The 22,171-nt window shown below is 48.8% G+C and overlaps 1 protein-coding gene across 1 annotated transcript; it reads left to right on the top strand.

Moving 5' to 3' along the window:
• Positions 1–727: 727 nt before the first annotated feature.
• On the top strand, positions 728–20,680 carry LOC149865112 (solute carrier family 22 member 13-like). Its single transcript, XM_090047783.1, has 10 exons — positions 728–1,097; positions 8,913–9,016; positions 9,904–10,058; positions 11,080–11,248; positions 11,833–11,953; positions 13,019–13,113; positions 13,996–14,210; positions 16,720–16,828; positions 17,897–18,106; positions 19,072–20,680. The coding sequence occupies exons 1-10, from the start codon at positions 729–731 to the stop codon at positions 19,157–19,159; spliced, it is 1,635 nt and encodes a 544-aa protein (XP_089903909.1). The 5' UTR covers position 728; the 3' UTR covers positions 19,160–20,680.
• Positions 20,681–22,171: the final 1,491 nt, after the last annotated feature.

Here is a 22,171-nt window from a genome sequence, read left to right as displayed (position 1 = left end):
CCTTGGGGGCTCGGACAGTAAAGAAATTCTTCCTTATGTCCAGCCTAAAGTGGTCTTGCGGGAGTTTGTGACCGTTCGACCTCGTCATCCCTTGGGGCGCTCTGGTGAACAGACGTTCCCCCAGATCCTGGTGGTCACCCCTGATAAACTTATAGGTGGCCATGAGGTCACCCCTGAGCCTGCGCTTTTCCAGGCTAAAGAGTCCCGTGGCTCTCAGCCTGTCATCGTAAGATCTGTTTTCCTGACCTCTGATCATGCGCGTGGCTCTCCTCTGGACTCTCTCAAGCTTCTCCACATCCTTTTTGAATTGTGGAGCCCAAAACTGGACGCAGTACTCCAGCTGCGGCCTCACCAAGGCCGAGTACAAGGGGAGAATGACGTCCTGGGATTTGCTCGAGAAGCATCTATGGATGCAAGCCCGGGTCATGTAGCAGTGTCGTCACCAGGTCTTCTCTTCTGAGCAAGAGTGCATGCAATCTCTGATGCTGCCGTGCAAAGGCAATGTCCTCTGCCAATTTTTTTTCAGGTAAAAGGTAATTAATACATTACACACTGTGTCTGAAGCATAAAACAATCATGCAGAAGGGTTGAACAGCACAGGTCCCGATGAAAAATTATCTTCTTGCCACTCCCATGTACTTCTGTGGAGTGTGCTTTGTGTTTAAACATTAATTCCCACCCGTAGGAAAGGGGATTGCAGGACAGTCTAGCCGCAGACCAAGCTCAAGATGACAGACACTGCAGAAGTTTTGAAAGCTGCTGGTGACTGTGGGCGGTTTCAGATATGGTTAGTGGTGCTGATTTCTCTTGCATGCCCTAGCCTTTCTTTCCACCTGTTTAGCCAGATTTTCATGGTTCAGCGTGTGCCTCATCACTGTGATACAAGTTGGATCCTGGAAATTAATCCAAACCTGACCAAGGAGGAGCAGTTGAATTTAACTATTCCTCGCAACACGCAAGGCTCGTATGAGGAATGTTACATGTATACTCCAGTGGACTGGGATCTCGACTCCATCCGGCGCTACGGGCTGAATTCCACGGAGAAGTGCCGAGATGGCTGGGTGTATGTTTCCTCTGAAGAAACGCTCATAACTAAGGTTTGCAACCTTCTTTTGTCACTCCTAAAACCTGACTGCTTCAGTACAGTAGCACTAATGTTGACTGAAGTCCACCAGCTTCTGTGGATAGAGCAAGTTAGGAGTTGTTAAATGGGACTGGAGCTAAGGTGGATGCGGTGTAACGTAGTGCTCCTAAGAACTATATCTTTATGCAATGCATGGGGCCTTGCATAACAAGCATAATATAGTCATCTAGTCTAGCATCCTTGGAGACAGGATCAAGTATATACTTGTAGCTGATGGATGATGGTATAGCTTGGGGATTGCCAACCTCCAGCCTGCAGGCTAGATCCAGCCCATGGACCTATTTGATCTGGCCCACAGGCATGGGGCAGTGGCAGCATCCAGCAGCAGTCAGTCTCCCGTGCTACTGTGAAGAGACTCAGTGGCTGTTGGCAGGGCATGCACTGTGACAGTGACTTGTCACCTCTTGCCATGAGTCCTGGCAGCCAAAGAGGACAGCGCTTTGGTGGTGGGTCATAGTCCAACCAGGGCCTGAGCGTGTTCTCAGTGCACCCTGTGGTCGTAAGCTAAGCTACATGGGAGGTTTTGCTTGTAATGTGCTTCTCTTGCTTGCATCATTTCAACCCAATCAGCTGAACCTTGAACTTTTCAACAAGCAACTTGGTGCCGAGCCACGTTCATCATTCTCATGTTGGCTGCAACCTGTAGTATTTTCTCTGGCAGCTAATGTTGAGCTCAGCTGTTCAGGGTCACCCAGCAGTAGAGAGAGGGTGTGCTAGGGCTTATGAAATGTAAAGGTCCATTTTTTTAATCTTTTTCTTCACAACTTGGTAGGTTTTTCCTTCTCCTTTCTTCTCCCTAGCATGGAGGAGGGTAGAAAGAAGGATGGGGGTTACTGAGGAGGGCTTATAGAAGGAGGAAAAGTGCAAGGCTGTAAAACATTCACTACATCCAGGCTTTGACACTCATTTTCCAAGGGGCAGGGTCCATGTTTAACCTTGCAAGTAAACCACTTGCTGCAGCTTCAATGGGAGAGGTGGTATGTAATACCTCTGAGGTCCCCTGTACACTGTCATCTGGAGTTTGTCATTCTTTCGTGTTCTTTTCCTGTGCTTCAGGACAGCTGAGGTATCTCTTACCCTTACCAGTAACTCTTAGGCTTAATTTCTTGGGAAGCAGTGGTGAGCTGTTTGCGGTAAAATCACTTGGCCTGTGGTTTCCCTCCCCTTTGTGGACACTGAAGTGAGCAGACAAGATCCTAAACCCCCACCAGCAATGTATTGCTAAAAGGCAGTTAATGCAGTAGGAGTGGGAGAGTAGAGTCCCTCTAGCTGGAGGTATTGCACGTGGCTGAAGAAACTCAGCTGGTGTGTGATGCAGGGCTGAGACGGAGGGGTGGGGGAAAGAAACTGAATCATTTTTACTTGCAAAGAGGCTTTATAGAGCTCAGTGCCACACTTAGGGCACATTTACATGTGCAAAGAAGTGTGACTAAATTTAATGTGCATTAAGCGATTTTTGGCAGGTGTCTACACGTGCAAGGACTTGGAAATAAAGTTAGTTCCAAGTCCTTCCAGTCCTGCCACATGCCCTTGTGGCCATCGGGGGGGGGAGCTCCAGCCTCCAGCCACATGGCTGCCAGCACTTGGGGCTAACTTTAGTCCTAAATTGAAGCCATGTGCGACAGCCAGGCAGAAGCTCTGGGGTTGGGCTCAGGCTGAACAGACCAAGCACTAAAGTTAGTGTTGGGCCACATCTACATGTGTGCTAATGCACTTTAACTACCTGTATTTGCAGCTATCAAATTTAGGGGCAATTAGCCTAAGTTAATGTGCATTAAGGGCACACACATGTGGATGTGCATCTGTAATGAGCATTAGCTTAGGTTAATGAGTATTAACGCATCTCATGTAGACATGCCCTTAGTCATTTTTCAGCGCATGCCCTCACTTGCCCTCTTAGGCTCGTCCCCAGCAGAAGACCCAGAAATAAAGACCTCCCCTGGCTGGATAATGATCGGAAAGTGTTTTAATTTGTGCAAATAAAATCCTTTATACCCTTCCCCTCCTTCTTCAGAAAGAGATTTTCATAGCTGCTCTGGGGCTTTAGCACTGTTTTCTATTCAGATCTACCCAAGACTCATCTCTTACCTGTCTCTCAGAGCTCAGGTTATCTACCAGACAGGGTGGACTCATGACCACAGCATCTGATCACTTCATGACCTTTCATGGTTTGGCCTCCCAACACCTGAGAAGTAGGATAGTTCTCTCTGTTCTGAAGATGGGAACTGAGACCCTAAGAGTTGAAGGGTCTGATGTTTAAAAGTATTTAGACCTAACTTCTAAAGCAATTAATGATAGGGACTCAAATATGAGGGTCTGGGCTTAAACCTGTGTCTCCCAAGTCCCCTAGATGAGTGGTTAAGTCGCTCTTACTTCATCATTATCAACCAGTGCTCCCTGACAGGCATCTGTTTTGCCCTTAAAAGACTTCTGAAATCAGGATAAGGTAAACACTCGTTGCCTGGCATTATTGTCTGTGGGGACATTGCAGAACCTTTATGGATGAATGCAGGTAGGGACTTTGGAAAGTACTTAGGCAGGTTACAAAGTACTTCCTTGCAGACTAAAATGTGCTGCTGATGAGGTTGACAGGAGAACACCCCCTGAAATTTTTCTTCTTCCCTTAGCTGATTATTTTTCTGAGCAATCCTTGCACTTTAATATTAATTTTACACCATGTGACCAACACAGCCATATGCCATAGTGCAGCCAGGCTCAAGGGAAAACCACCATGGCAGACTATTCAGAGTTTTTAAAAGCTATCAGAGATTTAGGGTGATTTAAAAAAATGGCTGGTGCTGCTCTTCTGCCTCCTAACTTTTTTAATGACATTCCCCGTCTTTTGCCAAGTGTCCACGGTGATAAATGTGCCTCATCACTGTAACATGAGCTAGATCCAACCCAACCCTGATACAAGCAGAGCAGACTCTCCCTAGGGATGGTCATGCCCATGGACTGAGATGTTGACTCCATCCTAGAATATGGGCTGAATGCTACGGAGAAGTGCTGAGGTGGCTGGATTTATCCTGCAGAACAAAATCCAGCCCTGCAGACGGAGGTGTGGAACCGAATTTGGAGTCTACCTTTACCGCTGAGAAGGATCGCTCTCTGATATGAAGAGGGTGTGCGCTGGGGGTTGTCTACCTGGGCAAGTTCTACTGCCTTGTAAATCATTTTACAGCAATGCTAACTTCTTGCCTTTGATTTAGCTTCATTCAGTGGTTTATTTCCAATTTTAGTTGACCTGATGCAAGTAGCTGGGGATAGACCAGGCCAGTAGTGTAATGTTAAGTGGAGCACGTGCCCCAGGCACAACCTCTTAAGGGTTGTGGGGGAGCACTAGAAGGACAGGAAAAGAGGTGCCTTGCCCTCCTGTCCCTCTCTCCACTTGCACTTTCCGGCTGCAGGGAGCAGACAATGTGTCACAGAGTACAAGGCAGTCCGCGAATCGCACTTTTGTAGAGTGGCAGTGGAGTTTGCTGCTGCTGGGGGCAGACTCAACCCCATTTTTTCCTGCCAACATCAACACTTTTCTTTTGCCCTCCCAGCACGGACTTTACTGCTGCAGGGGGAGACTTTCACCCCATGTTTTTTTTTTGGCTACCAAACACCACTGCTGCCCTAGAAAACTACAGTTCCCAGAACAACTTGCACTTTGTGACATCCATTGCCTGGCTGCTGCTTGCTGCTGCTCTTGCACATGGCCTTGTGCTGAGCCCAGGCGGTTTGGGGTTGGGGCAGGAGAAGGGAGGGGTGAGAGAGGACAGCCTCGGGTGTCTCCTTCGCACATTATGTCTGGGCCAGCCCTCTGCTTGCAGAGTAAGAGCAGCCAGGTAGAGACATGCAAGGTTGTACCAAGAGTTTGAGCTCAGTCTTAGGTTGGGGGAGAGATGAGTCTATATTCTTCTATATCACAGCTCTTCTCTTGCCCTTGGGTGAGGCATTTATCTTCTCTGTTCTTCATTTTCCCACCTGTAAAATAGGTAAAACAGCTCTGTCCTACCCTATAGCTGTGGTGTGAAGATAACTACATTACTGCCTGTGAAGCGCTCAGCTGCTTCTGGTAAGAGAGGCTTTATAAATACCTCGGAGAGGTGGAAAGGAGCCAGTTCCAGTTTTCCAGCCTGCCTCCTGACCTTGTCCAAGCACAGTGAGGAATAAGGTTGTGTGTTCACATGCCCATGATTTCTGTGACAAAGCCTGTGTCTTCTAAGGCTTTTCATAAACAGTCAAGGGTTTTGTTGCTCCTTGTCTCCGTGCAGGGATGTGTTTAGAAATGAAAGGAGATTTCTCAAACCACATCAGTGAGGGAGGTACAATGGGCTTTAACAAAACAAGAGACATGAGCCACAGCCTTTCTGAAAATTGTCCCAATATTTTTTTTATGGCTTTTGTCATCATTTATATGCTTTCTTGTACGCTCGTGATGCCCATAGTAGATCTACAGCACTTTTCTAACAGGAAATGCATGTAATAATAGTTAGAAAACTGTTTATTGTGGTTCCCCCCCACACCCTTTTCTAATTAAAATCTGGAATTTGCCTTGTTGGCAAACAAGCAGCCTTTAAAGATGGTTGAAGAATGAAAATATCATTTGGGAGAAGCATCCAGTTGGGGGGAGTCTTGTTCTGACTCTTATTGTATCTCTCATGCTTATCTGAGACTCTTGGATGTAGAAAGCAGGCAAAAATACCCTGAGAACTGCTTGTCTTGGGATGTTTTGGTACCTATTTTTGACCTAAACCAGAAACTACAATTACATACAGGGTTAAATACTGAAAGCTCCCTCATTCCAGTGTGACTGAAATTAATGGAAAGCTTCCCATCCTCACACTTATTACCAACTAATAAAGCAGGCTAGAAAATGGTTTTGTGAACAGTGTTGAAGTATTTCCATTTTGCAGAGCTGGAAATGGTTCCCAGTCTCTTTAGTATTTTCTCCAATACCATTCTAAGTCCATTGGCTTTGCAAATGTCAGTTTATTCAAAGTGTTGTGTTGCATAAGAAACAGCTGCTTTGTGCAAAACACTTGATAATTTGGCAGGAAGTCCAATTTCAGGAGGTGGGGGGAGGCCATATTTTGTTGGAAAGAGGCATGTGCAAAAGAATTAAAACCCTGTTGATTCATTAGCCCGTCTGCAAACAAGCTTCTCTTTTTCACTCATGCTTCTTATCACAACTGCAAATTTTCTGGACTAACTGGTGAGGGTTTGCCATGGAAGACATGTCTCATTAACAAAGGTCTCCACCGGTGACTGGTCGAGGAAGTGCCCAGCACAAGGAATTCTGGTTCTGACTGCACACCCATTGAAGTCGATGACGAGGAAGGTTTTGACTAAGTCTGGGGATGTGGATGAGCCTACTTGGGTGCATCTACATGTGTGCTTTACTGCAGAGTTGATTAATTAGCTCCACGGTAGAGCATCACTCTACGCATAAGGTCTATGTATAAGGTATGTCTACGCATAAGGTGCTATTAGACCTCAGTAAACTAATTAACGCTACCCTAGGATAGCACTGCCTGACGCAAGTACTATCCTACAGCAGAGTACTTACATGCGCTCAAACGCACGTGTAGACAGCGACCGGGGCTGAGTGCGGCATGAGGCGCTACAATGCTGGGCTAGCTGGCAGGCAACCCCTGCATTTGTAGACCTTTGGGCATTTATACGCTTTTTTTTCCCCCCGTGACGCGCCGGAGATCTGCCGCTTCGGAGCAGCCTTGATTAATCGAGTCTGCTCCACACGTGAGCTGAGGGGAACGGTGCTGTGCCGCGCGCAGTTGTATCAGCGTGCAGGTAATAGCCACAGCGTGATTTTGAACTGAAGTACCTCTGAGATGTTTTAGTTCAAAAGTGCGCCACCACCATTTTCTCAGCGCTGACATGCGTTTCAGAGCTTATACAACTGCATGCGTCGCAGCACTGGGTGCTTTTGAAGTGCCCAGCGCTGCAGTGCTTGCATGTGTAGAAATACCCCTTGTGCCCTAACCAGCCCCTCTGCAGCACACTGAGCTGGGGTAGAGCAGCTCCGGGTTGGCAGGCTGGCCCCCAGCCTCCCTGCCATGAACTGTGCTGGAGTTTATTCAGGCACATTTAATAGCACAAGTTGATGTGCCCCTTGTGTCTAACGATGACCTTCTCCATGCTGTTATGCCTTCTAGCACTGACTGATGACAGCAAAGTCCAGCTTGCCTTCCCCTTTGTGATGCTCCTCAGGGCAGGGACCAATCTGAAACGTTGTCCTTGATTCCTTCTGTGTAAAATCTTCTTTTTCTTCCGGTCCATTTATGGCATCTGATGAAGTAGACTGGTGCCTATAAAAGCTCATGCCTCTCCATTAGTCCCTGCCTTTTTCCTGACTTCAGACTTTTTGATAAAGTGCAGTTGTTGGGCCCATCGTGGTCCTCTGTAGAGAGTGCCACCGGTTTTGTTCTCTGTGAATTGCAACTCAGGATTATGGATTCTGAACTGGACTCCGCAAAGCCCTCCGGAGCCCCGTGTGAATTGCTACCGACATACTCTTCTAGGTACCTCTAAATGGCCACCTACACGAATCCAGATCTCTAGGAACCCCCATTCCTGCTCTAATTCAGCTTTTCATTATAAGAGGTTTTCAAAGAATGAAGATTCACCCACCTCCGTTAGGAAGTCACAGGATTGGGATCACACATCTCTGGCTTGAAGTACAGGCAACTCCCACTTAGCGCTGTTTTGCTTGTTTTACCTCGATACCCAATTCCTCGTGGCGCGCGGCAAGTTTCGTTATAACACTCGCGGTCGCCCTCTTGGTTTTTCAAAAACTTTTGGTTTTGCTTGCCATTATTTCCACTTAACGCTCTGTTTTTCGGGAGCCCATTAAGAGCGCCAAGTGGGGGTTGCCTGTAGTCTATTATGAGTGGGGCCATTCCTTTTCTTAGAGGTCTTTGTATACAAAGGCTTTCATTAGCCATGGAGTGTGTTAGGTTTTGTCTCCTTCTGCATCCTTTTATTGAGATTTCTGTCTGAAAAGTCTTGTCGCTTGTTGTCAATGTAGACCGTATGCTATGATATCTCTTATGTTTAAGGATGTTGTTACAGATGCAAGTGCACCCACCGGCTCAATTGATGGGCTCATGATTCTATAAATAATGATATAATTAAGCCCTCTTAGCCCCAGCTAGTAAGAAATATGGATACATGTTCATTACTCCTAGACTACTGGGAAAAAGAGTTGAAAGTCATTTGAGAGTGAGAGTGGCCATGGGTTATGGGTCACAGTGAGGCTACTTAGATGTCATAGATGTACTTGGGTATGTGATGTATGAAGGAAAGAATAAAAAAGCAAAATATGACAAGCTACAAAGAGTGACTCATTCCACATTGGCCTGAAGAGGTCTAATTTTGAGAAGGGAGAGGACCAGTCAATAAGGACACGCAGCGTCAGGGTATCGGGATAAATTTTTGGAGCCTCAGTATCAGGAAAAGCCTCCTGACAGTGAACTCCTTTAGACAGCGGGGTGGTTTCATGGGATATATGGGGTCTGCCCTTGGAGGAAGACAGGCTTCCTCCCTGCCCTGGGAGGAAGACCTCTGACCAGTACTGTCTACAAACACTTTTGAGATTGGAGTAACCCTTGTCTACTGGCAGCCACCAACGCCAGGTGGTTTGGATGTGGAGGCCAGTTGACCTAGCTTGCCCTTTCTCTCCAGGAATATTTGTGCTGCCGGCAGGTTGTGAATTCAGCCATCGATAAAACGCTCTTTGAAATGTGTTTCTTTCCTTCAGTTTGACCTGGTGTGCGACAGAAAAGAGCAAACGGACATCTCCCAATCCATTTTCATGCTGGGACTTCTCATTGGGGCTTTCATCTTTGGTTCATTAAGTGACAGGTAAGGAACATGGGACGATGGACTTGTGCAAGGCCAACGGCATAAGCCTGCTTGGGGAGCGCTGTACGGGGGCTGGGATGGTCGCAGGACGGAGGCAGCGGGCAGCATCCTCGGGACGCCGGAGCCCCAGGTGAAGTGCGGTGTAAACTTGGGCATCTGACTCGGACCTCTGCGTGGCTGCTCATAATGAAACCAGGTCAGATGTGGCGGTGGAGATATGTCTGTGGAGAGCGTTGACGGTGAAAAGAAAATTTCCAAGGAAATGTTTTATATGGTGGGGAGAAGGGTGATGGGATGGCAATCTGGAAAGATTTCAGATGGAAATGTAAGCGCCTGGATTTAATAATGCTGCCATGATCCCTCATGGCAGCTGCAGCTGGAGGGCCCCGTGCTGCCTCTTTGCTTTTTGAGGCCAGGCTCCCTGGTTGGACCACATCTCCCTTGACCCACCGTTGAGGAGGTGAAACGCCCTGTGGCTGGGCAGCTTGGGCAGAAAACAACAGCGGATTATAACCTCTGGAAGGCAATAATGAAGTATATCCAGAATTTCTGGTTTGGGCCAAAATGTGTTGGTGCTTAGGCATCTGCCTGCTGTCTTGTCTTGTATTTAGAGTGTATAATCTTTGGAGAAGGGGCTGTCTCTGTGTTGTGCTGACCCAGGGTCCCTAGATCATGGCAGGAGCTCCTGTAGGCTACAACAATAGTAGGGAAAGCCCTGGGTAATGGCCCATGCTGCTTTGGCCCTTTGTTGTGTATTAATACGAAGCTGTGAAGCTTAATGATGTTGTTATTATTTATTGCTTGTGGATCACTTCACACGATAAAAATTAGCCCCTGGAGCAAACTGCCGTGGCCCCAGAGTTTGACCTCTTTCTTTCTACCCCCAGCATTGGTCGTCGTCCCACAACACTGGTTTGCTTGCTCATACAAGGAGTGTTTGGCATCGGAACAGCCTTCGTGCCAAATTTCTATGTCTATGTGGCCTTGAGATGGGCTATCGGCGCTGCTGTGTCAGGAGTTGCCATCGGCACTCTCGCCTTAGGTAAGATCCCTTCGCTCTTAGGAGGTTTAGCTCCCCGCAATACATGGCCTTATGGAAAGCAATGGAAGAGGCTCATTGGAGAAAAATTCAATGCCATTATTTCCTATTGACTGAATGTCTCAGAGTAAAATGGTCTTTATGTTCCTTTTCCCTGGAAAAGCCCTGTGATTTTTCATCTGTGTGGTGTCCCTTACTGGTGGCCCACAAAGGCTATTTAACCAAGCCTTGTGGTGAGAGGGAAAAGTAGGGGATTATTACACCCACTTTACAGATGAGTGAGTTGAGGCTGAGATCTTCAAAGACAACGAGGGATCTTTGGTGCTGTACAATGGGACTGGATTTTCTAGGAAGCGCTGGGCACTCATCCGATGAAAATCAGAGCCTTTCAAGGTGCCTCCAGCTGAGCATCTGAATGCCCCAGACCGCAGGCTCATTTTGAAAGCCTCAGACCGTGTGACTTGGCTTGGCCAGTTGATGCAACAAAATTGATTAGAGGACTGGGAAGCATCACTTTTGAGGAAAGGCCAAAAGCCCTAGGGGTATTCAGTCTGGAAAAGAGGAGACTGAGGGTGGATTTGTTAACAGTCCTCAAATACTTTATATAGGTGATATAAAGATTGTAGAGAGGATGGAGAAGGTCCATAAGGGACAGGACTAGGAACGAAGGCCCCAAACTGCAGCAGGGGAAATTGAGGCTGGCGATTAGGAAGGACTTGCTGAGTGTGAGGGTGGTCAGGCACTGCAACAGACTACATGGAGAAGTTGCGAAATCTCCATTCCTGGAAATTTTTAAGCAGGTTGAACCGACACTTGGCTGGGATGGTTTAGTCAGGGATGATCCTGCCTTGAGCAAGGGGCCTTGTGATGTCTCTTGCAGCCCTGCTTTCCTGTGACCTGACAGCTCGAACCCCAGATTCCTGACTGCTAATTCCGTGTTTCTCCCGCAAGACCGCCGACCTCACTCAGAATAGCAGAGAAGTCTTTTCAGCAGTCCTGACTGAATCTGTATTAACATTTCTAGCCACTGAATGGGTTGGCATCTCCTATCGGCCACATGCGGTGATCATTTCCCACTGCTGGTTTGCCTTTGGACAGATGACTTTGGCTGGCTTGGCTTATGGCATTCGCAACTGGAGGATGCTGCAGATTGCTGGGTCTGCTCCCGTGTTTGCTCTTTTCTTCTACATATGGTAAGTGTGTATGTGATGGTGCTCCTTCTGGGCACAGCAGTGCCATGCGTGGGAAGGGGCTATATGCGTGCTCCAGAGTAGGTTCATCCCCTTGTGAAAGAATTGAGTTTCCCAACCTGGCAGTGTTAAAGCTTCTGCATAGTTGAGGGAAGCTTCTGGGTGCTCAAGGTCCTCAGTATCTGGAAAGACTTTTATTTGGGTACTTAAATGTGGATGTTGGAGCCTAAATTTTGTCCCTTGTTACTGTATTAACACTTCTCTTGAACCAGAGCAACCCACAAATACCCACCAAGCTATGCATATCTCCAGTCTCACACGCTCAACATCAGAGCTCCGATAGTAGCATGGACGACATCAAATTGATGAAGTCAAGTGTGTTACAAGAGGGTTGATGACCACGAGCCCGTGCGGGTTGAGACCAGGCTTCCTGGTTGGACCACAACTCCCCTGACCTCTCGTGGTCTCCATTCACACATATATGCCATCAGAGGTCCTGCACTAGCATGGAAGATATCAAATAGATGAAGTCGAGTGTGTAATAAGAAGGCTAATAACCAAGAATCAAGATCTCATATGCCTCCTAGGGTCTTCCCTGAATCTGCTCGATGGCTCATGGCAAAAGGGAAGATAAAGGACGCGAAAAAACTGTTTCAAAAGGCAGCAGTTATGAATAAACGTACCATCCCACCAGAACTGCTTGATGAGGTAACGGGCACTCGGGGGTTAACCATTCCTGGGTCAGAGTCCTGAGCCCCATGTTGTGCACCATTTTTTGGCTCTGGATTTAGGACCCAGATGCCTTGTTCCAGGCGAGGACCCGCTCTTAGACTGACCACAGCCTTTCCATTCGATAATAGGCAAATTTATTGATACACAGCGGTAATGGTTGCTGAGGCCGCCCCGCTCCCTCCCAGTGGGTTGGATGAGATGGGCCGGTGGCGTGCGCTCTGTCCACGGTGCACTTGTGGACCGCTCCTGGGGGAGGGACCCAGGCAGGACCCTTTGTCACTCTCAAGTCTGCTTTTGTGTTCTCCTTCCCTCCCGATGACTCCCCACTGGCTGGTCTCTCTGTGTTGTCCTCACGCTGCCCACATCCTGTGTTGCCAACACAGTCCAAGCCCATCATGGGCACACCCTTCCCAAAACAGGAATCCTAGGCCCCACTTTTTGGCCTGGCGAGCTCGTGCCACCTCATCTCATGTTAGGGGACAGTGCGGTTCCTGCCCCTGTTTCCCAGGCGGTGTGTATATCCGCTGGCCTTGCTGCCTTAGCCTGTTTCAAAGGCTGTGTGAAACTGCATGCGTGTGACCCAGGCTTTTAAACATCACTTAACCCCTGCTGCTCATCCTGAACCATTCTGGTGCATATACATACACCTATACCTATAAGCCAATTCCCCAAAAGCAAACCTTTAAATCCCACTCTTCAGCTATGAGGTATCAGCCTTGAATAATGTTTAAAACATGCTTTGTGCTGCACACAAGCTGTGCTGCAGCATGGATCATCTGATTATTCATTGCGATGGACATCACAAAACATTTTCCGTGGTAGAAAGCGGTGAAAGAGTACCTAATGCTCCCGTGATGTGCTCCAGAAGCTGCTCTCAAAGCCCTGGTAGTCGCCAAACCCTCCTACTTCATAACAGTGAACAGCTCAGTTTATTCTGCCCCTTCGGGCAGCGGAAGTTTTTCCACTGACTTCCTAAAGAGCGAGGTTGGGCTAGTGGGGTCTGTTCTGTACGCTGACCTTCTTGTTTTGGGAATTTTGAAGCTGACCCCTGAAAAGGAGTGCAAGTCTGGAAATATTCTGGATGTCTTCAGGAAGCGGCATCTGAGAAAAGTCACTTTAATTATGTCAGCTGCTTGGTAAGTTGTCCAGATCTTACTACATTTTATATCAACTACTTAAAAATAAAAAAGCGGGGATTGTGCATCTGTGCTTATGCTCCTGTAGTGGCTGGCACGGTTTAATCAGGGATGATCCTGCCTTGAGCAGGGGGCTGGATTAGATGACTTTATGAGGTGTCTTCCAGCCCTCCTTTCCCGTGGTTAATATCTGGGTTCTCCTTTCTTCCTAAGACATTGGTGAGCAAATGTACTACACATGATGATTAAAGCACGTGTCTTTTAAAAGGAATAGCCAGGAAGGCTGGCGGTACGGTTTTTGCACTGGATGGGGGCTAAAACAACTCGGGTTCGGTTTCCAACTCTGCCAAAAACTCCCCATGTTGCATTTACCCAAGTCACTTCGGGTATGTCCATATGCTCTTCAGAGGTATCTGAGCTGGGTTGGGACTGGACGCAGTATCACTGTCAGGACTCCACCTGCTCCTGAGTGAGGTGGATTACCTGAGCCACGCTCCAGCCTGGTTAGAGGCAGCTTAATGATGCCTGCGGGGCGCTACGTTGTGCTGTGGAAATAGCCTTCGTCTCTCTCTGCCTTAGTTTCCCATCTGTGAAGTGGGAGAGTAGCTGTCTCTTACAGGTGCCTTGAGGCTGATCTGGTGGCGATTCAGGCGGTTGCCTGTGAACCAACAGCACCATCTCCGGCACTGCCTGATTTCCCTTAGCAGCCTCCCTCGCGCCCTTTCCTGACTGTTTTTAACCCTCCTCATCTCTCTGATCCCAGCCTGCTGGCCAATTAACAGTGGCTAATTAATTGCTGCTACAGATGTGGTTAGGGATTGCCATGGAACAAGCTAACAGCCCTCCTGGAGATAAACCTGCTCTGCTCTGCTTGGCTTGCAGGTTTGTGAACAGCCTTGTGTACTATGGCGTGAGCCTCAATGTAGGGAATTTTGGCCTGGACATCTACCTGACGCAGCTCGTGTTTGGGGCTGTCGAGATACCAGCTCGCTTCAGCTGCATCTACCTGCTGCAGTGGTTTGGGAGGAAGAAATCCCAGAGCGGCTGCCTGCTGCTGGGTGGGATCATGTGCTTGATCATCACCGGCATCCCAAAAGGTACAGGGCCTTCCACATGACCTCCCACCCTGCCTGCCTCGTATGTGCCATGCTCAAGCCCCGGGCGCTTGGCTTTACGTTCCAGCCCATTTCCACCCATAGCTGAGCTGAACGGGGACTTCCCTCAGCCCCTTAATCCAGATGTCAGCAGCCTGTTCTGGGGACAAATGGACAAGTGGTTTTATTCCAGATGGACTGAATTTCCTTAGTGCTGCTTTCTTCTTAATTACATTCCTGGCTCTTTAAAACCCATCTGGCCTTCCGAAGGGCTCCCCTGAACAGCATCCTCTTCTTTGTTGTGCCTTTCCCTTTTGTTTTTCATCTCCCTCCTCGCTGTGTCTGCCGCCTCCTTTCTGAAGTGCTGGCAGGGGGCTCAGTATCCTGTAGAAAGTCTGGGTGAAGAGATTAAAAAATAAATGCTTTTTAAATATATTTCTAGACCAGCATTTTTCCAAAGACGGAGGCACGTAGGAGTGACTTGTGTTTGTTTCATCAAGACTTGCACCTTAAGGGCTAAGTACAGATGGTCAAAACACTGAGGCTTAATTGATTCAGTCTTTGCAGGTTAATCTAAGCTACAGAGATTAAACTGAGAAAAAACTGGGCGCATATTTACTGTTGATTAGGGGAATGCAGCCACATGCCTTCAGTGGCTCAGGCCAGAAGCCGGGGGGCACTATAGCACACCTCTCTGACACAGCCAGCATGGGCTGTGTGTTTGCTTCCTCTTCCTGCTGCCCCCAAGGTCTGTGGGATTTGCAGTCCAGAATCACAGCAGCAGGACTCTCCAGGGTTGCTCATCATTTCCTCAACCTGCTTCCAGGTACCTCTGGGATTTGTAGTCCACAGCTGCAGCCAACAGTAAGTTTTTTAGTAAGTTTAGCAACAGGGCAGCTTTGTACTTGGGGGAAGGTGGGTTTAACCCCCACTCCCTCACCCCAGACCCCAGCTGGGGTTTTCCTGGGGGGCAGTCCCTGCCCCACCCCCAGCACTTTTCTGCTGGAACAGCCCAAGGCTGGAAAGCATACTGGGATGCCGGGGGACTCTGCTTTAATTTGAACCAGGAAGTGGTCTGGGACAGAAGCTTCCCAAACTGGTTTGACCCAAATGAATTAAGTCTGATACTACATTTAACCAAGTTTATCTTAAACCAGTTTCAGCCATTTGAAACTGGTTTACCTGCACTGAGCTTCTGTTCTGTTGCAGGTTTACGCCAGTTTCTTATGACTTAAACCACTTTGTATAACTTCTGTTCCTAGTCTATAGGAGCAGTCATAAAGACTTGCCTGTTGGACCCTTGCCTGTTGGACCCTGGCTAGGTAGATGAGATGAGAACAGGGGGTCAGCCTGAAGAGCCATTGGATCCATCCCATGAAGCTGGGGGGCTTTGGCTGTGTTTGGCAGCCAGGAGCTTCATCTATGATATGGTCAGGTGGCGGGGAGAAGTGTGGCAGCAATAGCATTGAGTCCCACTGCTAGCCCACGCCAGACTCGAACAGGGTTGTTCCAGCCTGCCACCTGAAAACATTTTCGACTAGTGGATTCAAACATCTGAAAAGCCCTGCATTAATTAGGCAAAGGTGGCATTGTGAACAGGACTGTCAGAGTCACCTCTGGCAGTGTTGTACCCAGCTTATTTTGCAAGTCCATTGGAGCAGGTGGCAGGTTGCCTTTACCTCTTGCAAAACGCTGTCATAAGCCTTATGAGCTAATTCCAGCTCCATTGCAACACCACCGAAGTCATCTGCTGATGTAACTCTCTGGGCTTCCTCTGGGCAAGTCACTCTTCGGGTATATCATAACTGATCTTGAGCAAAACCCGCAGGGGACAGCACTGATTGATCAGCTAATAAAGGCTGGCCTTTAATTGGAAGCAGGGTAGAACTGTGCTGGAAACTGTGGAGATTCCCCAAGTCTGGTTTTACTCTGACAGGTCACTGTGTAAAATAGATGCTTTCTTACTCAAGGGATGTGCTCCCTGCCTGCTTTCCAAGTTGCGTCTGCTGCCTTCGTTGTCAGCAATAAGATTTCTCTCCTGGTAGTTCCCTTGACCCATGGCAGCTGGAGGGCCAGAAGCAGGACTTTAATGCGGCTCATGCATCACCAGCAGACTTGCAGGCTTTCTATCAGATTAAGCCCTTCATTGCACAGGGGGTCACCAAGGGCATCTTCAATCACTGGTTATAATGGTTAACACGACAGCATCCAGCTTGGCAGACAAACCAAAGGGACAGTGTAGCACTGGCTATTAGGAGGAAAGGCCTTTGTGCTGGGAATGTGTTTGATCTCAAAATTAATGAAGCAGGAAGACCATGAAGTCTTGAGGGTGGCTTTCCAGGGAAGAACTGACTGCCCTCTGAAAGGGGTCAAGGTGATGCCCATGGGAGGTGAGGCTTTTGTGGCGCTCCCGGTGCACACTTATTGGGCTGTGATAAATAACTTTGCTGTTTGGGTAATGAGACTCCTATTTCCATACACTTCTTTGAACACCATCTCTTTCTGTCCCCAGATTTGCCGGTGGTGACCACGACGCTGGCTGTCATTGGGAAGTTTTCCATTGCAGCCTCTTTTTCTGTCTCTTATGTGTATTCTGCAGAGCTGTTTCCCACTGTGGTCAGGTGAGACAAAAGAGGATCTTTTGACTTTGCTCTGGTGCCCTCCCTCAGGTGACCGGGCTGAATGCGAGGATGAGACTCACGTCCTTGTCGTCAGTGGGTGGATGTTCTTCGTTTGTCTGTTAAGGGCAATTTTTAGGAAACTTCGTGTTGGCTCAAAAAGTACAAAAAATAAGGTCATTCTGACATGATTGCAGAAGGTTTGGATGAAGCCCTTCTGGAAAAAAGCATTGCCCCATCAGAAAACTTCTCAGCAGGCACAGACCCTGTGCAGTAGTCTCATCTTTCCCCCACTGCTAGGATGCACAGGTGTCAGCCTCCACTTTTATTCTAGGATCCGGTCAGTCAGTGTGTCTGTAATTGCCGAGCCATGCGATAGCCTGCTCAGTGCAGGTCCTCAAGTAGCAAGAACAATGATTAGGCTTTGCTTGGCAGCCAACAAATCCTCAATCTTAAGTTGTAAGATTTGGAGTAGAGGCCAAATGGCACGAAAGCCGTAGGATTGCATGATGTCTGGGTGGTCAACAGCAATGACACCGAGTTCCTTGAAAAACTCGCAGAATTTGGTTTGCTTGGAGGCTCATTAGTTTCCCTGGTGTGGACCAGGTATTGACGGCTGGTGCGATGTGAGCACTGATCCAATGCTAACCTAGAATCTGGTGGATGAATTTGAACCCCGTAGTCAAGTGCTTTGGAGATGGGGGCTTTGGATGTACCCAGATGGAGAGAGATCATCTGTGTTAATGTGGTGGATTAATGGTTTTGGATTGAAGCAGTCTCAGACTGAGTGATGATTTCTGTCCTCTCCTGTCCGAGAGGCAGCACTTCCGGCTAGCCTGGGCACTCAGCTGGCTATTTAGCTCCAAAGGATTTTGTCGTTAGTAAATTGTCCTCCCCCCCGCCCCCTGCTCCCTAATTCTGTTTCTTAAAGTTAATGATTTTGGGAAACACCTGCCTTTGGCCACTAATATCCCACAAGCTGTAGAGCAGAGCAAGGCTTGGGAGACAAAGCCATCAGCAGCCTGTCTAGTGCATCCTCCTCATTCCCTTCATGCCTTGTTCCCTTACCAGGCAGACCGGGGTAGGGCTGTGCTCAATGTCAGCCAGACTTGGTGGCATCATCTCCCCTCTGATCGGTCTCTTGGGCACCTACAACTCTGTGATCCCCATGGCAATATTTGGAGGCACGCCGGTGATTGGGGGGATCCTCTGCTGCCTGCTTCCAGAGACGCGTGGGAAAGAGCTTCAGGACGGCACCGAGGAGCCCGTGGAGACCCAATGGTGGGTCCTTGCTGTGCGTCCGCAGTCGCTCCTGTCCCCCTCCTGCTTTGCCCTTCTGATAAATGGTGACCGCTTTCTTGCTTCCCTCTTCAGTGTAATTCAAGCCACGCCAAGGCCCGACGTGTAGTGTATGATGCACAAAGTGCGCGGAGGTTGAGGACAATGCCAGGGGCTGTTGCATCCTAGGGGGCAGCTCAAAAGATATCGATGCTGGAAGAGCTGAGCTGTCTGGCTGTAGGGCTGAGGGGGGGAGTCCTTGCCAGGTAGGGGGAAGAAAGCAGAAGGGGCTGTAATAACATTTGGGGATGAAAAACGAGGCTGCTTTATGGGTGGGTCTAAAATTGTGAAAAGGGGCACGTTCGTTGTCCCGTATAAAACAACACGGGTTTTTCTCCAGTTAAAAATGAGCTAGAAGTTTTACTAATATGCGAGGGGCCTACGGCTGTATTATTCAGTTTAAGATTGAAGCAAAAGCAAATATAAATTCATTGAAATGAATTGCAAGCAAACTGCAGGGCTGGGAAGTAGGAGGTTCATTACCAGGAGCAGCTAGCAGACAGCAGAATTGCAGAAGAAAGAGTAGCTTGGCTGGTGCCACATCAAGACCATTAACACGGGGACAGGGTCATTAACATCTGTGAACAAAGAGTTGAGAAGAAATCGGGTGATTCTCATAAGCCACAAAGTCAAGTGACTCCCTCACTGCTGCCCGATGAGAAACACTGCCAGGAAGTTCATGTTAAACTTTGGGGGAAGCAAGACTCAAAGGTGGGTGCAAGTGCACCAGTGTACCCCCTGATCCACACCTCGTCTCCTTCCACGGTTGCAAGGGGTTGGGAGAGCAGCACAGCAACTGTGAGAAAGTGTACAAGCCCTTGGTAGCCCTGGGCGAGGCAGCTGGTACTTCGAATATGCTCTAAGACAAGGGGCTGTCTGCTGTATCTAACCCTATTTCTTTTCATTAGGTCCAGCGACAATGCTAGTCTTAATGGACCCCTCAAACAAAAAGAGGACAGCCAAGAGGTGGAAGGTACAAAGACCACGCGCTTCTAGAGGAAGCCCCGAGCCATTGTCCGATCCAGAGGAATCGAAGACCAACCAGTGCTGTCGGGGTGTGAAATCCCCTGACTCCTTGTGGATCTTCCTTCTTCCTTCACTGGGTCTTGACCTCTTTTTTTCCCCATTTGTCTCCTCCAAGCCCCCTCTAGTGTTCCCTAATACACACTACACCTTGTCCCTTTTGTTCAGCGAGTACAGAACAGTCCAATCTGGAGAAATTAGAAGTTAATCACCTACAGGAAAAAAATCAGATGTTAGAGCCGAATACTTGAGTCTCCCCTTCCCTTCCCTCTCGTCCATCAGCACCTACACCGTCTCTGGAAACCTTTCCCAAGCATGAGACCTATTCAGTTGTGGAATAGCCTTGCAAAGCCAATGCCTTGCTTGCAATATGACTAGCTGAACTGGATGGAGTAGAAGGAAACAACCAGGTGGATGCATGTTGCTAGATCATCTAGTAAGTCTTTTCATCTCTCGTTCCTTCTCTTCTCCACTGGCGCATCAAAACCCTGCCCCTTTTGTCTCTCTCCGAGCCACCCAAGTAAGAAGAATCAAGCCAGTGGTTTGTTGCAGGAGCAGCAAGTGACGGGCCTAGCGGAAAGCAGAATTTCCTTTACATGTCACTGGATCTGGCTGTTAAGCTGAAAACTTTTGGAGACACCTTGTATGCAGGACGGTGCTGGAAAGAAGCGTTTCCCTTCACACTGCAATTTTTTTTTCCTGCTCAAGAAGCTCTGCCAGCATCAGGACCAGTTTAATTTGAATCTCCAAGGAAATCAATGAGCTGTTTGGAACTTGAGGTCTCGGGGGAGACCGTATCCCACCCGAGGGATGATCCGCTTGGATATTGTGTTCTGTTTGCTTGTTCGTACAATGCCCCTCACTGTTATGGATGGACTTGTGATTTATCTTCACAGTGAAGAAAAGCCGCTCCCCTCCCTACGCTGCACCTTCCCAGACCGCCTGGTCAGACCAGTCGCTTGCTCTGGGCGAAGCTTGGAGCAGAGGCAGCCCTCCTGCGCTTTGCTTGACCGCCTGGAGCTCGGTGCCAGTCGCACTGCCATTGCCTAAACTCAAAGAAGCCTCAATTTGGCTTCACCAGGACCCCCCGTGAGACCCCTGTTGGCGGTTTTCCCTTGTGATGAGTTTTCTGCTTATTTTGTGGTTAAACTGAATCAGATGTGATGGAAAAACATCAACATGGGGGTGCAGATTCAACCTCACCTGCTTCCTGGGACTGTGGCCTGCAAGGCATCCCTTGTGGCCAGTGAACTCTAGCGTAGGGGGTCCACTGGTGGAGGGTGATGCCGTGTTGCCATCGGTCAGGAGACATATGGGTGAGTGCTCTCATACCAGGTGTTGTCTGACCTCAAGGGCCCCCTTTTCCCTCAAGCCTTTGTGTAAGAGAATGAGGGAAAGGACTGGAACGTGTGCGGGCCCTGGAAGAGGGGAAATCATGGAGTAATTATGGACAATTTTGGACACCCACTACCAGCTTCTTGGATTAAGCTTGTTTTATAAATAAAAATTATCCGAGTATGTTGGAAAATCAATTGTTCTTCCATCTTACTGACAGTCTCTACATCGTATCAATAGTATTTACCACTGTCAAGCTGAGGATTGCAAATGGCAGAAATACGTGCACACGTCTGGCACATGCATGCTCGGGGGGAGATTTGCACACGTGGGCCGTGTTTAGTGGGGTTTGTGAATTTGGGAGCAGGGGGTGGGGTTAGCAGTTGTGTATTGGGAGCATGTTTCATGAGCACCGTGTTAGGATTTGGAGCCTTCTGAGCTTTTCTGCAGTAGTTATAGGTTATCAGGCCCTCCCGGTGCTAGGTGCTGTACAAACAGGTAGGATAGAGCAGACAGACATAGGAAAAAAGGACGTAGAGAGAGAGGTGAAGGGACTTGCCCAAAGTCGCACAGAAAGCCTGTGGCAGACACTGCTGTTGGAGTCTCAGTTCAGCATCCTACTACCTCAGGGGGACCAGAGGTTGCTGCAGTCGCTCACTCTCACATGTCTCTATTGGTTTGATCTGGATGGGGATCCCAGGAGCTTTACAGCTTGCTGGGGATTTGACTGGACCAGGAAGACCAGGGAATGATGTTCTTTTGCGGTTTTACACACCACACCTAGGTGCTCGAGGGTAGAAAAGGGCTGGATGTGTAAGCAAGGGTACAAAGGAGTCGATGGCATTTCTTACGAGGCTGCACCCAGGGGCCCTGGAGACGTTTGCTGGGGCAGTGGGGGACTGTCCTGGGATCCTTCTCTCCAGAAGCACAGGGTGCGATCGGGGCTGACTCTCTCATCTGAGGGGGAAGTCAAGTGTGTGCAGGTCCACGGGGTGCATACTGTGGGGGAGAGCTTAGCAGGGCTGAAGAAGAAAGTCAAGGATGGGGACAGGGTGGAAACGCTGAGGTTTAGCTAGAAGGGCTGATGGGGGTTTGGGTTGTGCGGTGCCTGAGGTGTGTCGGGGATGGGCAGCTCACCTCCAGGAGGAAGCACGGCAAGTACTCCGGGAGGAAGGGCCTTCTGCTGCGGAGCCTTGCTGAATTATTACATGTGATGCCAAGTTGCTGCGTGACCCTTAAGCTCAGCTGGTGCCTAGGTATTCATGTGAGGGCTAACACATGTGTGCATGTGAACTTGAGCCCATTCAGTTAGCCTGAGCAGTTAAAGTGCAACTCTTCAGGTAGGGCCATCTGGGAGATGATAAACCCTGGCAGTCCAGAAGGGCACGCTCCCTGAGGGACCCGCGCCAAGGTGCAGGCCACAAAGGCCCTGGCCAGCACCGAGGAAGGCTACAGGGAGCACTGATTTAGCCAGGCCACCGGGTTTTCACTCCTGGGCTGGGTTATGAGCTGAGGTCCTCATAGCCCCTTCTTCTGAGGATGGAGGCTTATGAAGATTGGGAAAAACTGGCAAATTGGGGCAACCATGAGGTTCACCATCAAAGCCTTTCCACAGCCAAGCTAGACTCCTTCTGAAGGGTCACTTGAACC

Source organism: Crocodylus siamensis, chromosome 5 (assembly GCF_052110815.1).
Source record: "Crocodylus siamensis isolate JL-2025a chromosome 5, ASM5211081v1, whole genome shotgun sequence".
NCBI lineage: Eukaryota > Metazoa > Chordata > Crocodylia > Crocodylidae > Crocodylus > Crocodylus siamensis.
The sequence above is the reverse complement of the archived record's forward strand: the minus strand, read 5'-3'. Positions and strand labels throughout refer to the sequence as shown.

What these genes read in the sequence shown, in the direction of transcription:
- LOC149865112 (XM_090047783.1), top strand. Translation starts at nt 729, where the DNA reads ATGACAGACACTGCAGAAGTTTTGAAAGCTGCTGGTGACTGTGGGCGG. An exon ending in TTAATTATGTCAGCTGCTTG is followed by an intron (nt 13,114 to 13,995) that starts GTAAGTTGTCCA and finishes CTTGGCTTGCAG; the next exon opens with GTTTGTGAACAGCCTTGTGT. An exon ending in GAGCCCGTGGAGACCCAATG is followed by an intron (nt 18,107 to 19,071) that starts GTGGGTCCTTGC and finishes TCTTTTCATTAG; the next exon opens with GTCCAGCGACAATGCTAGTC.